The sequence below is a fragment of the Poecilia mexicana genome, unplaced genomic scaffold (assembly GCF_051168715.1).
Source record: "Poecilia mexicana isolate PSO_F unplaced genomic scaffold, ASM5116871v1 scaffold_4, whole genome shotgun sequence".
Classification (NCBI taxonomy): Eukaryota; Metazoa; Chordata; class Actinopteri; order Cyprinodontiformes; family Poeciliidae; genus Poecilia; species Poecilia mexicana.
The window spans coordinates 19,542,809-19,559,628 of NW_028263373.1; the positions used below are offsets into that span (position 1 = coordinate 19,542,809).

The following is a 16,820-nucleotide window of genomic DNA, read 5'->3' on the forward strand; positions in this document are numbered from 1 at the left end:
CACACTGAAGTATGTGTTCAAATCAGTTGGCATCTGACAGGAACTAATGGATTTTGCATGCAAGCAAAGGCTAAGGCTACTTAGAGCTTGCTAAGTAGATATTCCAAACACACAACAAAGGAATATCTATTCTCATCCTGAAAAGATGAGACTAATCCACGATGAAGAGGCAAGCTTCCATGTACCTCTGTGACCTGCTTTTGAATTTTCTCAGCCTCCAGCTTCAGTTTCTCACGTTCAGAGGACAGTTCTGACACCAGGTTGCGGTGTTCGGCATTGCTGCACTCACTGGCTTGCAGCTGTAGTTCCAAGGCAGTAATTTGTGAAGAGAGTTCATCGTCAATCCCCTTTTTGGATTTCAAGAGTTCTTCTTTATCCTGTCGCACTGCCCTCAGCTCCTTTTTCATCCTCAACTCTTCTTTGGTCTGTGTTTCTATCAACTCTTTAAGTCTTTTTAGCTCAGACGAGTTCTCACTGAGAGCCTTATTCTTCTCCTCAATAGTTTTGTAAAGACTCTCGTTTGTCATGTTTGCCTCCTTCGCCCGGGACTGTTCCTGCAGAAGTTGCTGCTGTATGGTTTTCAGCTCAGCACCTAGCTGAGTATTTTGGTCTAAGAAGCTCTGGTTTAGTCTCAAGGTTTTCTCAAGCTTTTCTTTTAGCTGAATGCACTCCTTTTCACCTGTACTTTCTGCTATGCTGGCCTGTTCTTGGCTCTGGCGCAGTACAGTGATGGTGTTTGTGTACTCAGTCATAGTCAGAGTGGTCTTTTCTAATTCTGCTTCTACCTGCCTTCTCTTGCCTAACTCTTCTTGATATGTTTTCCTCAGATTCTCCACCTGACTTTCAAGGCTATCTCTCACGCCCTGCAGGTCTTTGATGCGTCCCTGCAACCTGCTCATATTTTGCTCCATCCTACATCGCTCCTTTTTCTCTCTTTCCAGTTGGAAGCGTGTCTGAAGAAGCTGCTCCTCGCACTCCCTCAGTTGTGTTGCAGCCTCTGAAGAACTGTTCAACTCCATTTGTAGCTGAGCTAAAGACTGCTCAAGAACCACCTGTGCCTCCTCTGATGTCTTCCTCCTACGAGTCTCCTCTTCCAAACTGTGAGTAACATAAACCAGTTGGCCATTCTTCTCCTGTAGGGTCTTTATGATTTCAGCCAACTCCTCTCTATATTGATTCCGTTCTTCATCTCTCTGCCTCATTAGCAACTCCATTTGACTTTCTAACTCTCTCCTCCTGTCCCCGTCCTCTATCAGCATAGCACGCTGATTACACGATTCCTCCTCTGCCTTCTTCTTCTGCTCTTCAGTCTGACTGATAAAAGTTCTAAGCCTCCTGAGTTCATCTTCCAGATTTCTCCTCTCTGTCTCCATTCTTTCATATTGCATCTGTAGTTCAGCTGTATTCTCATCCCTCTGGGCAGAAAGCCTCTGGATGTCTGTGCGACTAATTTGGATCTGGGATTCATAGCTGAGCTTTAAGCTGTTGATCTCCATACTGAAATTGCTCCTTACCTTTGACATCTCTGTTTGAAGATCCATCAACCTTGTTGATTCATTAGCCAGCTTCTGGAGCAGCTGCTGAATCTCATGCTCCTTATTTGCTAAACTGTTTTCCACATCCTTCTTGGACCTGCAGACCGTGTCCAGCTCTTTCTGCCTCTGGTTCAGTACAGACTCCCACTCGTTTTTCTGCCTGTTGTAGCCCTCCTCAGCCAGCTTTGCCTTCCTTCTCTCGTCATCAAGTTTGTACTCGAGGCGTTGAACCTCACTTTTGAGCTTAGCCAGCTCGTCCTGAGTGGAATCTAAGCTGTCCTTGGTGGCACTGCACTGCATCACAGTTTTTTGCTTTATCTCTTCCACTGACAGCAACTGCTCTTGTGATTGAGACAGCTGCAGCTTGAATTGAGCAACAGCCTCTTCCAATGATTTGTTTTTGGCATTGCGTGCTTCCATTTCTTCTCTCAGAGAGCTAAGTTGATCTCCAAGCATATTTATCTGGGTGTTTCGCATCTGGAAATACGACAAAGCAAGAATTACACATTAATCATTTAAATGGGAACTTTTGCTGATATTTTTTATAATTTCAATGCAGTAGCAACAAGTACAAAAAGACCACAATACCTTAAGCTCCTCCATGTTTTTTTCCAACTGTCCCAGGAATTTGTAGTAGTCACCAGACAGAATAAGCAGCTCCATGTAACGAGTTTGAAGATATATTGCCTGGAACCAATGAAAAAAAGTAGAAGTGACATCTCTATTCACCACTGAGCGAAACCTTATGAGAATAAACGACTACCTCTTTGTTAAGATCCATCGATGGTGACTGAAGCATTGTCCTCTTGATGGGGACGTTGAGCAATGTTTCCAACCCAGAGGTGTAAGAGGCGAGGTCAGTTTCATAGTCCTGCAAGAAACTCATACGTAAGACCAGAAAGCAGACATTTTTCATGGTAGGATGCAGGCACATGTAGCTTACCTTGATAGTATTCACACATGTGTTTATGTTTTGCAGTGCACTGTCTAGTGTCTCACGCTTTGCCTTAATTTCTGTGTTCAGGACCTTGAAAAACCAACAAAATATAGATACCACAGATAAAAATGAGATGAAAATGGACCCTACTTGCAAGAAAACATGTCCATTCAAAGCAGCAAAGGCATGAACAAAGGACCTTTTGGTTGGTAATGTGGTCTTTTACTGCTTGAACGTTCTCTAGCTTGGTTGCCTGTAGTGCGTCCTGTTTTTTACGCGTGGCCTCTATCCACTCAGTGAAAGAAGTGTAGACTTGCTGGTAGTGCTGTAATTGAGGCAGATACAGTTGCAAATCCTGCAGCCTGAGCAAAGAGAATGAAACAAAACTTAACTGTTAACATGTACATATGGAATGCCAGATCTTTTAAGTCAAAAGTATTTTGTTATACTTTGTACAAACTGAAGGAAACAAGCTCTACCTGATGTCAATCTGTTTCTGGATTCGTCTCCAGCGGTCAGAGAGCAAGCCCACCTGCTCGGTGAACTTTGACAGCATCAGGTCACACCTGTGGAAGGAGCCGCCCATCTGACTGTTCCAGTGGCTCGCCTTAGACAGCTCTGACTCCATAGAGGTCAGAACATCTTGTTTCTGCATCAGCTCTGCTTTCATATTCTACACGACAACATAACAGGACAAGTCAAAAAATTGCAGCGTTATCCTTGGCTGCATTAGCTGAAGAAATATTTCTAACAACTAACTTGAAAGAATTAAACAACAAAGTAGCATTACACAACACAGCTACTGCATTATTTTACTGAGAACTTAGAGATTCCCTGTAAAGGAACTGGTTTACTGGTTCCTTTAGCAGTGTTGCTTTCTGACTCACTGGTCTCATCTCGTCCTGAGCTGGACTCTGTAGACTGAGACACCTTCTTTGTGTTCTCAGGACTTTCCTGACTTTAGCAAGTACTTTCATTAATTCCCCTGGTGCACACTCAGTGATATTACTGAAGTACTTTTATAAGACAGACAGAGTCGAGGCTGCTATCCACCAGGTTCTCTGACCACAACCAGCAGGCAAGGTGTGTGAAGTGTCTTGCCCAAGATTCTAGGACGAACTCCTACCACCATCACCAACATCACCCCAAACCAACATCACCCCAAACAGTACAAACTGTATTGCATAGAACAAAAAAAAAGTGTATTACTCTAAGTCTATGGATATATAGCATTGCCAAGAATACCTTCAGGGTCTCTATGTATGCACCGACTTCAGCTGGAGATAGAGAAGTGGTCTCTTTTTCTGTCAGTCTTGCTTCATGAACTTTGACAATGTCCTCAGCTCGTGCTACGCTCTCCAGCATGACCCTTAGAGCCTGCAACCTAAAAAAAATGGTAGAGAGCCATATAACAAGAATCAGATACCATAAAAATCCTGTTTAAAAGTTATCTATGTGGGAGGTAGCCTGTATCTAATATAAACCCATATTTCTATTGCTTTTAATCTATTTTCATATATATATATATTTAAATTCATCTAAGTGTAATTTCTAATTTCAATACAATAGTATGATTTAATGTCACAACTAAAGCGCCTTTAGTTATAGTAATAGTAATAATATAAATTATGTCACATAGCTAGAACAGTTGGGCTTTATGTCTTACGATAAAATGATAAAAATTAATCCATCTAACTAAATGACTTTCATAAGTTTGCTCTATCTTATTGTGGTGTTAGGTGTCCTTCAATAATCCGTATTTGGTCCTCTGATATTTTATTTGGATATGCAGCAAAAATAGTTTTCTTCAAAATAAAACAATTAATGCAATGGCAACATCTTATATGTACTTAATTTGAATACTAACTGAGTGTTTCAGACTTAAACCAGACCCCAAATAAATGCTTGATTAAATTCAGGAAATATATACGGACAATTGAACCAGAAATGTTTAATCACAATCTTTGTCTTCTGCTGAACTGAAAACATGGATTCAGTACATAACTAGAAAACTTTATAAATACTTATTAGAAATATTTTCATTTTTAAAGCATTATCTAACTGTGTTAAGGTTTGACTAGGTTTATTAAATATTAATATAAAATGGTTTATATTCTCATGAAATGTAATTACTTCAAACATTATTTGTTGAGCATAAAGTTAATAAATCCAAGTAATGTTTAAGGTGACCCACTAAAATCACTGTGGAGTTCTGGATGTAAATAATTTTCTCTCCATTTGAACCATAATAGTGTGTTCAAGCCAGTGACTATTTTATGTGTTGTCATTCACTGGATGTCTCTGATACAGAAGTGACTGTAAAAAAATGTAAATCCTTTTTAAAATGTAAATTTTAACCAGAACCCTATGCATAATATTCTCCCTGCTATCAATTCACTTTAGAAGATTTTCAATAAATCAATGCATGAAAATTATTTTTCTAAATATAAGTTTCAAGCTGTTTATAAGTCAAAGTATTGTATAAGTACTTTTGTATAAGTACTTATACAAAATATTGTATAAGTATATTATTATATATAATATATACTTATATAATATGTATATAAATATATATATATATATATATGTATATATATATATATATATATATATATATATATATATATATATATATATATATATACATATATATATATATATATATATATATATATATGTATATATATATATATATATATATATATATATATATATATATATATTTTTTTTTTTTTTTTTTTTTTTTCTTAACTTTTCTAAGATGTTGTACTCAAGTCAGTTATCGGCCCCTTAATATTTCAATGTTCAAAATATCTTTTTCCAACTGAAGTCAACTTGTGTTTTTAGGCTTTTTACAATTTCCTATATGTTTTCTTATAAATGTCAACAGTTAAAGCAGTCCATCAATAACCTAAAAAACTTTTTAGATTATGAATAGTGCATAATGTCATGAATTATGCATGACAAATAAGCTGATTTGGTTGTCTAGCACATAAATGTTTCATTTATAAGCATCTTTATAAGAATCTTAAGGCCTCCTGTCTCACCTAATAAGCTTTGGTAAGATGTTTGGGTTGTGTTTGTGTTGGGTACCTTAGTACATAAGCAGATGAGCTGCTCTCCAGATTGCCCAGTTTCTGGCTCATCACTGCGATCTCATTGCGGAGGAACTGTGCTTTATCTAAATCGTTAGTGGTTTCCATCTCCTTCAAGATGCGCTCTCTTAAATGTGTATACTCTTCACGCATTGAGGAAACATCGTCCTGTATTGACTAAAACAAAAGCAAAAATTTTGACATATGAGGAAACTCAAATATATATATTTTTATATATATGGGATTACTTTATGCTTCCAAATTCCTACATCTGTATATTTACCTCGAGCTGAGTGATCTTCGCACCACAGTCTTTAGCCCCGTCATCTCCAAAGCAAATATGAACATACTGACTGAGTGAGCCCTCAGCAGTGTCCATCCTCAGTCTGAGGCCATGCAGCTCAGATAAAAGACGAGATGCCGAGGAGAACGCAGAAGAAGAGGAGGAGGAGGAAACTTTTCTCCTTTGCTCCGTTTTTGTTACTTTCACCACTTCCTTCTTGATCACTTGCTCCTTCTCTGCCGCTTCTTTCTTTGCCTGCCTTTTAAGCTCTGCTTGACGTCTTTCTTCCTCCAGCCTTCTGGCCTCCTCCTCTGCTGCGGCTTGTTGCTGTTGTTTTTGTAGCAGTAGTTGTTGCTGTCTTTCTTGCTCCTGTTTTTGTAGCAGTAGTTGTTGCTGTCTTTCCTGCTCCTGTTTTTGTAGCAGTAGTTGTTGCTGTCTTTCCTGCTCCTGTTTTTGTAGTAGTAGTAGTTGTTGCTGCCTTTCTTGCTCCTGTTTTTGTAGTAGTAGTAGTTGTTGCTGCTTTTCTTGCTCCTGTTGCTGCTGTAGTAGAAGTAGTTGCTGTTGTTTTTCTTGCTGCTGTTGTAGCAGAAGTACTTGTTGCTGTCGCTGCTGTTCCTGTTGCTGAAGTAGTAGTAGTTGATGTTGTTGGGGTTGTTGTTGTATTATGAACAGCTGTGGCTGAGCAACCTGAACTTGTTGCTCAGGTATTTGCTGTACTTCTATTTGTTCCTGATGTCCAGCTGTGGGGAAACAGAACATTTATTTGTTTTGCCTTTTGGAATAAAAAGAAAAATTGATTTGAACATTTTAAGATATTATACCTAGTCAAAGTTAAAGTCATTTAGTCTTCTTGCCATTAGAAATGCCATATTGAATAGACTCCACAGCACAATTTTTAAGATACTCACTGTACGTGGGCAGCTGTACCACTAGCTTGTCATAGTGGGCCTGAGCCACAGTAACCTGGTTCTCAATGCTCTTCTTGTCTTCTTCAACAAACATCTCTGAGCCATGGCTGCTAATTTTGAACTCCTCATAGAAGGTCTCCAGCTTCTTCATGATTTGACGGTACTCCTCAGGACGCATCTCGGACAACTAAACAACAAACACCAGGGACAATGGGTAACTTAGACATGTGTTGCGAATTAAACTTAATTTTAAAAGTTTAATATTTTATAACCTCTAAAATCATACAAACTTTCAACTTTTAAAACACTATGGAAATGAAGTAGGGACAAAAATCGTCCAGTTTCTTAACCCTCCCACGGTTTTACGAGACTAGGTCATTTGAACCCCACAAACTTTTTACTCTGTTGTTTGTAACAACTTGTATTTGGAATGACATATTCCAAATCCCAAATAGTTTTGAAATTTGTTCATTTAACATTAAAAACACATGGTTATATCAGCACATAAATCTAATGAACATAAGTTCTCTTTAATGTACTTGTTTACATTTAGTTTAATATCTCAGGTTGTCATATTAGAGAATGAAAATGTCTTCATATTTTATTGTTTGATATTCTTATATTCCTTACCATAGAGATGGTGAGGGAGTTGACGTAATTGATTTCTCTGAGACAGTAGTGCCAGGAGATGAGACTCTTGACGTTGATGTACAGCTGATTCCAGATGGACATGATGGAATCGAAATACTGCTCGTTCCTTTACGTAACATAGAAACGAAAGTAAACATGTTGAAAATTTCTTTCATAGTCTTTATAAATGTTGTAAAAGAGCAAACCATTTCTGTTTCTTACTTGTTGGCGAGGCTGACGCTCAGTGGATTAGGCGGTGGTACAATCAGGCACACGGAGGGAATCAACATGTCGATCCCTCCTGGACCGGTTACCAGCCATTTACTGCGCTGACTGTTGTCTTTCAGAATGGCCTCGTTGTCTTTAAGGATAGTTTTCTGCAAGGATGAACAAAAATATATTTCTTATGGTGAAATAAGAAATATGTTTATTTCACAAAAAAACTTTTTCGTGTGCGAAATAAACAAATAAAATACAATATCGCTTCTTTTTGTAAAGTCTTGACATAAAACTCCCAGGTTTTTTTTTAAGTTACACTTGTATACTATCAAATCAAGCATCATAAAAGTGACCTGGTCTTCTCTGAAGTCAGTCAGAGCCTTAACGATGATGCCACTGCTGTTCCTCTCCTCTGGGTTTCGGGGTTTCAACCTCACAATACTTTTTGATTTGGCAGTCAAGTGTTTCACCTGCCGCTTGTTCTCCATGATGTTGTCCCTCTCCCTCTGTAATAAATAAGCAATTATAAATCAATAATAGAATGAAAAGCAGAGTTGCATTTCCCTTTTTACAATCACGTGATTTCTCTCATCTCCTTCTTGAAGACTACAAATCCTCCAAATTGAATTGCACAACTGTGCGACTTTCAATACAGCTTCCTACACAGCAGAAAATAAACGTACCTCCAGGCCTTTAAGGAGCTCCTGAAGGTCTTCCAGCGGGGTGTTCTTGTCACAAGTGAAGATCTTTCGGATTGTCTCATGTTCCTTTTGCAAATTCTTGTACGTGTCATTAGCCTCTCTGAAGAACTTTTAAAAAACGTAATACTGGATAAGCATCAGGAAAGCACAATCTAATCACAATCTGTGATAAAAAGCAATAGTGGAGTATGCCATCATCACCCCTGAGCCATCAAGGAGCCAAGTGTAAAGTTGGTGATGTTGAGGCCAACATTTCATAATAACCAAAATAGCTACTGTCACCAGTTTTAAAATGACTTCACTTTTCTAAACTTTAGTTATCACATGCCACAATCAGATAGGTGGATGCTAAGGAGTTTCCAAGGTATTTGGAGTCCTATTGACTTTAAAATCTTAAAAAAAAAAAAAAAAAAAAAAAAAGAAACTTTGTTCATAAGCATTTGTGTCTTCTAGCCTTTAGATACTGAAAGTTTAACTGCAGTAGTTGAACTTGTTTACAAGATTTTGTATTCCAGTATTTGTGCTGTTTAATGAACACTGATTATAGATGAAAGTATTGAACAAAACTGTTAACTTTTAGACTGTGTAGACATGACATTGAGCTTAAAGATGCAGCTAATTGTTAGTCAGGGCATGTCTGAGTCACCTGGCTGTATGCTGCATTCTCCTTCAGATGGGTATCAATGCATTTTGTTATTTGAAGAAGCCAGCTCCACTGAGTCTGCAAAGTGTCCATGTAAGCCTGACAAAAAAGAAAAATAAATAATAAAAACAACATATTAAAAACTGCATCAATGCAAAAAAAAAAGTCAGGAGAAAAAAAATCATTTAGTGATTTCTCTATGAAGGTCACTGTTTCCAGACCTCTATCTTGTCAGATCCTGGGTGGTTGTTGTTCAGAAGCGTTTTCACTTTAGCCTTAAGTTTATGCAGTTCCTTTTCTTTCACCTCCAAGGCACTCATCAGTTTCTGTTACACAAGGAGAAGTTTTAACACCATAAAGCACACAGGAAAAACACCAAGATGCAGTTAGGGGAAAAGCTCTGTGGTTGTTGCTCAAGTGAAGGATGAGTGATGGCAACTGACAAAATCTAATCTGCTGGAGATGATTGCTTCCTTATGAAGAGCAAATTAAAGTCATAAAAGACACCAGGAGCTGTTTAGGCTCAAAGCATTTGCCAAGAATGTTAATCTCGTAATTTGAGGTTTTTTAGCACAGAAACAAAAATATTGCTGTTGATGGTTTCACTAACCGAGTAGCTCTCCTGCTTCTTGGGGATGTACTGTTCTACATTTTTGTCTCCCCAGTCAAACATCAGCTCCTCTTCCTCTTTACTGTTCACCCACATGATCTCATTGGTTATCTGCTGAAGTATTTGGATCAGCTCTTGCAGCTGCCCAATCCGCAAATTTGACATTTTCTAAGACAGAAAAAGAGAGTAAGTGGAGTAAGTATATATATATATATATATATATATATTTTTTTTTTTTTCCCAAAAAAATAAAAATCATGCATCATAGCTAATAACGAGTTTTTAGATTTGTTCACCTGTAAATTCTCCCACTCCTGCTCAAGGGCATGTTGGTTGGATTTGTCTTGTCTCTTTACCTACGAGATGATAATAAATCATTTAAGATTCATTAACATAACACCTCTCAAAACATAAAATCCTTTCCTCGCAAAAGCTTTCTCCAACAAATAGAAATTAAAAAGTATACAAGCATACAATATCCTGTGAGTGTGTGCATAAAATTATATAGCAACTATAAAGGTCATAACAACAACATCAATAATAATAATAATAATAATAATAATAATAATAATGATAATAATACAATCTCTTTTTTTACCTGAGCCCCATCTGAGTGATTGAGTTAGAGAACAGAACTCACCAGGTCTTCTCGGGCTCGGATCATCTCGGGCGACCCCTGCATGGACGCGTGAAACCTCTGGTGGTGAATGAGCTGCTGCTCAATGGATTGAGGGTCGTCGGCCAAAGCAGTTGTTTCAATCAAACGCTGAAACATAAAATAATATATTTTATTGTGACCTGAGAGTGAAAATGAAACATGTTCACGGGTCTCAAAAAATCTTTCAAAGCATACTTTGAATAAAGCAGTTTGAACGTCTGAACCTACACTCATTTATCTGAATATTTCCAAGTATGTGATGGGCATTAGAAACGCTGTTAAATCAGTAATCTATTAGGGAAATTACCATCTAATTTTGAGCAAATCATTTCCAGAGAATAAACAGCTATTGTATAAAGAAATCATTTTAAGTGTTACTTAAACTATCAAAAATTGCTTCATTAACTGACTAAATTACACAAATGTTGATTAATAGATTAATGTATGTGTATCCATTAATCTGTTATTAAATAAAATTTTGACTAATTTATTTGATTAATAGTTTAATTTAAACAACTAGATTTTCAGTCAACTAAATAAATTATTTTTGAACAATCATATTACAAAAAAATCCAATTTTTATTCATAGATTAAGCTGAGTGACATTTTTTTACATTAGTCTCTTAAAATAATAAGCATGTATGCAGTGTGAAGGTAATAAGGGATTGTTGAATGAATGTGGCACATTGACACTACAAAGAAAAGACCTTCTGAAGCAGCAGAGTCTGACAGGAGTCCATCGAATCTGAGAAGCGTGTTGCTCAGAATAATTCAATATAGATAATGTAAGAACAATACAAAAACTAAAAAACTTTGCATTTGCAGCATTGAATGGACTTAGCAAGGCGCCAATATGAACTCAGCCCTTTGGACTTGTCCCAGACATTGCTCAGGTGAATGCTGCAAGTTGCAAGCCACGCCCCTCTGGTTCCATGCTACGTGCTGTGTAGGCTCACAAGGCCTGTAATCTTTATCAGGAGGTTGTAATTTTATGTTTGTTTTATTAATTATGATCTGCCTGGACCATGTATAACTACACAGAGAGATTTTAGTTGCTTTTAAAAATTCCACATTGCGTTTTTTTCACTGTTTTGTCGTCAGTATGTTTGATGCTCATGCATATCACCAAAAGCAAGCACCAAAAAACCCCGTACCATCACCAAAATTGTGGTACTCCCAAACTTCAGTCTCCCTCTGTCTCTGAATCTTTAACAACCATTTTGTAAATGCTTACAGCCCAGCTGCAGAAGCACATACCGGTACTTTAGTTAACAAGTTTGTTTAAAGTACAGTTAGGTACATCTGATTAGATGACTTGCAGACAAGATTTTCTTGGATAAGTCTCTTCAAACTTTAGCTTTAACCAATCCTGCTCACAAAGACATTTGTAAGCAAGGTGAAGGTTGTGTTTTTGCCTTTTACCTATTTTCTTTTCTGTGTGAAAACCCTTTTTTTTTTCCTCAGTGGAAGCATTGCAGTATTGGTTTAGCACCAATACTGCAAACAACAGCATCTGTAAGATTTTAATAGTTTGTGTATTTGAATAGTTGTGCGCAGTCCTGAAGGAGAAATCAAATTAAAGCTTTCTGTAAACAACTTAAATCCTTCTCAGGCGCTGGAGACTTTGGTTTGGTTTGAGGTTTTTGGTTTTGGCTCAGTTGTAAAGCTTTATATGTGTCTGAGTTTGTTCCTGCCATTTGCTGATGGATCCAAGCAATAGCATCTTGGTAGCTCCTTGGAGCCTCTTCCCAGCCTCCAGAGCTCTTTCTGGTGCTCCTCCTCCTCAGCGCGGTGCCGGATATGGCCATGTGGACCCCTCTCAGCTGGTCTTGGTAGAGCTCCAAGCTGCACAACGAGAAGAAAGCAGCAACGCATTTGGATTAAGCTATGGGCAGAACATTCCAGCCGTGATTAAAGGTGAAATAGTTTTACCTGCTGATTACACTGTCAGTGGGTTGTCCAAATTTATTCATCTCCATTGCAAAGGTTTTTAATTTCTCAATGTAATCTTTTGCCATCATCATGTATTCCTCTGCATCACCAGAGCCCTGTATGAAAGGTAAAAAATATATATATATGCTCAACGTCACAGTTCGCAAAGCTGACGTTAACATGAAAAAACTGGGTTTTTTTTTATTGAAACAAAGCCAAAAATATTTCATGGAGTCAAGCTTTAGTAAGCAACCAATTTGACAATTTAGACACAAAATTGTTTATCCCCATAACTCTCATCAGACACCACGAATCAGCTTGTTAGGCAGATCCAGCAGAAAGCAAAGCACAGCAGTTTCATTCCCTGCATAGTTTGAGCATCCATTGACTCCACTTTACACTACAAAACATTTCTGTCATTTTTTAAAGCCAACAGAAGACATGCTGCAACAATTATTGTAGTTTCAGATCTCTCAAAAAGATCTGAAACTATATATAACATTTTTTTGTCCTTACCAAAGGAGGAAAAGAACAAGAGCAGAAAAATCACCACTCACAGCCTGAATGGCGGATTCGGCCTTCATCAGGTACTCCTTGCAGAGAGTCTGCAGCTGTGCGCCTATCAAGGGGTTGGGCATGTAGCCACTGCAGAGGAAATTCATAAAGATCATCTATGTAATATGCTTCAGATGCATTACAAACAGATTCCGGGAACAAGACTTAAACATCTTCTGATAGATCTGGTCAACTTATAATCCCCTGACATGTTTAAAAACTTTTATTAACATGAAATACTTAAACTGTTCACTTTTAAGTTTTATTTGATCAATTTTATCTACATAATCTCAACTTGTTTTTGTTATTGATCAGTTAGACGTTGTCTATGGCCCTCTGAAACTGCATTTACCATTCACGGCCTAAATGGCCGTGAATGGTAAATCCCACCTATTTTATGAGGTGGGAATAATTACTATATAATATTCTCTTTTTAAATAAAAGATTAATGTAAGCATTTTTTCTCAGTTTTATGCTTTATTTAATTTTTAAATTTTCTTTTTTTACAATATTAATTCAATTTGAATGACAATATTTTAAAATGTAAATTTTCCAGGGTCATCAATGATTTCAGCCTTAGGTGTATTCCTTGTATGTATGATTTATTTATCGTTTGGTCACAAGTTACTTCTTGGTCAACTTGTGAAAGTCAATTAATCGACTTTATCTATTAATCCAATTTTTGATTGTTGAAGATTTACATTTTTGGAAAAGTCTGGATTTTTATTGGAAGTCTTTTTTCCACCAACGTAATAATTGGGTTTCAGCCATCTTGTTTGCCAAGTGTATTTCACAGCTTCTGTTTATTTGGACTTTCAATGTTTAATGAAAGTCACACTTTCTTGCAACATTTTGAAGTAGTTTTGATTGACATTTCTCTGGGTTTTCTTTAAACCATAGAAGCTTTTTCACTTGTTTTCAGGTCCTGATAATTTTCAGATAATTTTTTATCTGTTTGTTAATGTATTTAATTTTAACCAATATATTTTAAGGCAGTTTTGGGTCAATTTTTCTTCAGTCTGTAACCCCATTTTTTCATGCACATGTCACATCAGTATTTCCTTTGGTATGGGAGTATTTTGAACATTTAACAAATTGCAAATATAATTTAATTTAAATGTTATACATGTTTTACATAAGTCCTATTTAAACCTGTTAAGTCTAAGGAGCATCTTGCTGGTAGATATGGTTAATTGGAGTCACATAAACTTTCCTTTAAGTGCTTTTAGCTAAAGCAGCAGAGATGTCTTGAAAATAAAAAAAAAAATCAACAAAGACCTGAATCAAGATCAGAAAGATCCAGCATCAACAAATGTTTATCTGCCAAATAAACATTGGCCTATTTTTTATTTTATTATTTTTAAGGAGCAGTATCAGGTGAATGACAGGTTGCATTAAATGTCTCTAAACAACAAGAAGAACCACTGATCAACCCCACTTTTTCACAGCACGATATTGATATAAAATAAAACTTCAACCATCATAAGACTAAAGACCAACCAGCACATTCAGGTCGCGAACATTAATAAATGCATTTGCATTTTTCATGCAAACCATTCGGGACAGATAAAAGGTTTGAACAAACATGACATCATATACTGCAACTACGTTTCTTTTTTTTTTTTCAAAACCCATTGAAAAGTTCTCAGTTTTACACAAACAGCTTCTGAAGAACTCTAAAAAAAATCTCCAGCCTTTCTTTTTATGGGTGTATCCAAACAGTTGCTGGATGTCAGTAAATACTGGTAGAAAAATTATTCAAATTAAATAAATGTTCAAATAAATAAACATTTCCAAGAAAAATCTCATGAAGATGGTCCCTTAAGCAGATGACTTAAGCTACAGATACACTGTTTATTACATAGTCTGCCGTCACATCAGTTACGTTTCATAATTTTATATGCAAAGGAGATTTGCATATTTATATCTCCCACAAAACAAAGTGAATTATACACATTTCAACTGCCTGTCCTACAGTGAAATGCTGTTTAATCGCTAGCTAGTTTGAAAATTGCAAACTAGCAAAAAACCTCAATTCATTTCTTATATAAAGCTGTCTTCCATTAAAAGTCACAACCTGTCTTTTTGTAAAGCAGAGCAGTGGCAGATTTACTCTGTGAGAGTTTTTTGAGGCTGTGAAACTGAACGTGTCTGGAATGAAGAATGTTGAAGATGTTGCAATTGAGTGAGCGCAAAAGTTCAGTGCAGACCATAAATCAAGTGTCCCTGGAGGCAAAAGGGAGCTGTTATGCAAAGAAGAAAACTTAGAAGTGACAGTAGATCACGATTGAGAGGGATGAAGTGTTTCTGGCAGCAGGTTTGTTTCATTATCAGGGTGAGGGATTAATTACGCAGATATAAAATGAAATGATTATGAGAACTTTTTGTTACGTTTTGCTCACATTTAAAATACTTGGACCTGTACTCTTACAGAACCAGTATAAGAATTGCTCACATTAGAACCAAGTCATCAAAAAAAGAAAGAAAATTACATTGAATTATAAAAAAATTTGAATTCAGATTTGTCAGTAATTATTACTGACACATTTTTAGTTTTGTTCGGCCCAGGGTTTGGAGTGGGTAGACAATAAGACCTTTAATAGTTAATGCCTACTACCTTTTCACACTGAGTAATGAGAGAAGTTAAGTGCGCAACAGGGGCAACCAGGACACAATAAATAAATAAAGCAAATGTTGGCACCTCGTTCCACCCATCGTGGCGCTCCCCATGGTGTTGCTCGTCATCCTGCTGCCCTTCGATATCGTCGCCCTCGAAAACGTCGCCGATCTATTAAGTCCTTCCAGTACGGGCTCGACTCCATGACCGCCTCCTTGCGCCACATCGCTCCGCGCGTATTGGTAGGTCATCACGCCGGCGAGGTTGCTCCTCGAGCTGGCCCTCCGGCCCGAGTAGAGCGCCTGGTTTGACCCGTATTGGCTCATTGTGATCTGGAAACGGCGGCCAGGGAGCCGGACACAGCGCACAGCAGAGCCGTGCCTTCTCCACCTGTCCTCCTCCGGTCCCTCTGCTGCACACTGCGAGCGGCGCGCTGCGGAGGTGCGTTTTAGGGGGTGGAGGACCACACCTCTGAGTCTCCAATGTCCTCAAAAGTTTTCATGTCCCCGTTGCCACGCCCTTCAGAACTGAGCTGAAGGCAGAAAATGTGTGTGTTGTTGCGTTCCTAGTTTTATGAGGACCACTTTGACTCTCAGGGTATGTAATATTTAAAGTTTAGAAGTTCAGAAAAGTGGATTTTAACCGCTAAATGGCAAATGGAGAAATGCTTTAACAGCCAGGATTTGTTTTCCAAGCGTAGTTAATGAAGTTAATAAAAAAAAAAAATAAAAAAAAAAACTTATAGAAGCTTTTACAAACTTAAGGTGCCTTGTTTATTCATCATTTCTATTTCTTTATTTGCAGAATTGTCAACTTGTACTCATGGAGTAGGTATAAACTATAACAAACTACGTGGAAAAAGTGATACGCAATTTTATATTTCAAAAGACTAACGATGCAAACTGGTGGAACTCATTACACTTCATCCAGATGGATTTTCTCCACAGACCATTAAAATGCAGGTTTGCTTTCACCTTAGAGGACTGATTAGTCTTATATTTCTGATAAATTATTATTGGAGTCCAAACAAAAACTGTAAAAAAAAAACAAACAAAAAAAAACATTTTTGCTGTGAATGAAGTGTCAGATACACATCAGTCTGAGTGGAGGAGAATGAAAAAACCCTAACATGCATTGCAGAGGGTGTGTGCAGTAGCTTGCTTTTTTTTTTAGGAGCATCAACATTTGTGCAGATGTGCAGAAATCAGTACAGTCCAGTTGGTAGATCCTTACATTTTCAGGGAAAAACTTTACACTGTTTTGCTGCAGGAAATTTAAGCCAAGCTCTCTGTGGTCCCCATTTAAAGTCTACAGCTCAGATTTCTCCTTAGATTTTAAACCACAGCATCTATAAAGACATAAAGATGTAAATCATCCTATCACAGTGATATCTTAAGGCTTTTGAACCATTTACAGTCTGTTAGAATGTCTTCAGGAATTCAGTTTTCTCTCCTCAGTTTAACAAATCTTCATAAATGTTTTAATTCCTTACATAAA

The 16,820-nt window shown here is 37.3% G+C and overlaps 1 protein-coding gene across 2 annotated transcripts in view; it reads right to left on the reverse strand.

Moving 5' to 3' along the window:
- Positions 1–16,597, reverse strand: part of dspb (desmoplakin b) — a 35,802-nt gene extending 19,205 nt beyond the window's left edge. Inside the window, exons 1-23 of one of the 2 annotated variants that reach the window (XM_088005059.1) lie at positions 15,408–16,597; positions 12,709–12,796; positions 12,152–12,267; positions 11,914–12,064; positions 10,202–10,327; positions 9,858–9,917; positions 9,562–9,729; positions 9,173–9,277; positions 8,955–9,050; positions 8,291–8,416; positions 7,961–8,113; positions 7,611–7,765; positions 7,389–7,515; positions 6,759–6,945; positions 5,851–6,590; positions 5,566–5,744; positions 3,718–3,856; positions 2,952–3,145; positions 2,672–2,834; positions 2,479–2,562; positions 2,299–2,406; positions 2,124–2,222; positions 186–2,012 (exon numbers count right to left, since the gene is read on the reverse strand). In XM_088005059.1, coding sequence (XP_087861185.1) covers positions 186–2,012; positions 2,124–2,222; positions 2,299–2,406; positions 2,479–2,562; positions 2,672–2,834; positions 2,952–3,145; positions 3,718–3,856; positions 5,566–5,744; positions 5,851–6,590; positions 6,759–6,945; positions 7,389–7,515; positions 7,611–7,765; positions 7,961–8,113; positions 8,291–8,416; positions 8,955–9,050; positions 9,173–9,277; positions 9,562–9,729; positions 9,858–9,917; positions 10,202–10,327; positions 11,914–12,064; positions 12,152–12,267; positions 12,709–12,796; positions 15,408–15,649 — 5,433 coding nt within the window. In that variant the 5' untranslated portion in view covers positions 15,650–16,597. The remainder of the gene's footprint in view (positions 1–185; positions 2,013–2,123; positions 2,223–2,298; positions 2,407–2,478; positions 2,563–2,671; positions 2,835–2,951; positions 3,146–3,717; positions 3,857–5,565; positions 5,745–5,850; positions 6,591–6,758; positions 6,946–7,388; positions 7,516–7,610; positions 7,766–7,960; positions 8,114–8,290; positions 8,417–8,954; positions 9,051–9,172; positions 9,278–9,561; positions 9,730–9,857; positions 9,918–10,201; positions 10,328–11,913; positions 12,065–12,151; positions 12,268–12,708; positions 12,797–15,407) is intronic. The other variant, XM_088005058.1, reaches the window with a different exon arrangement.
- Between the last annotated feature and the right edge of the window lie 223 nt (positions 16,598–16,820).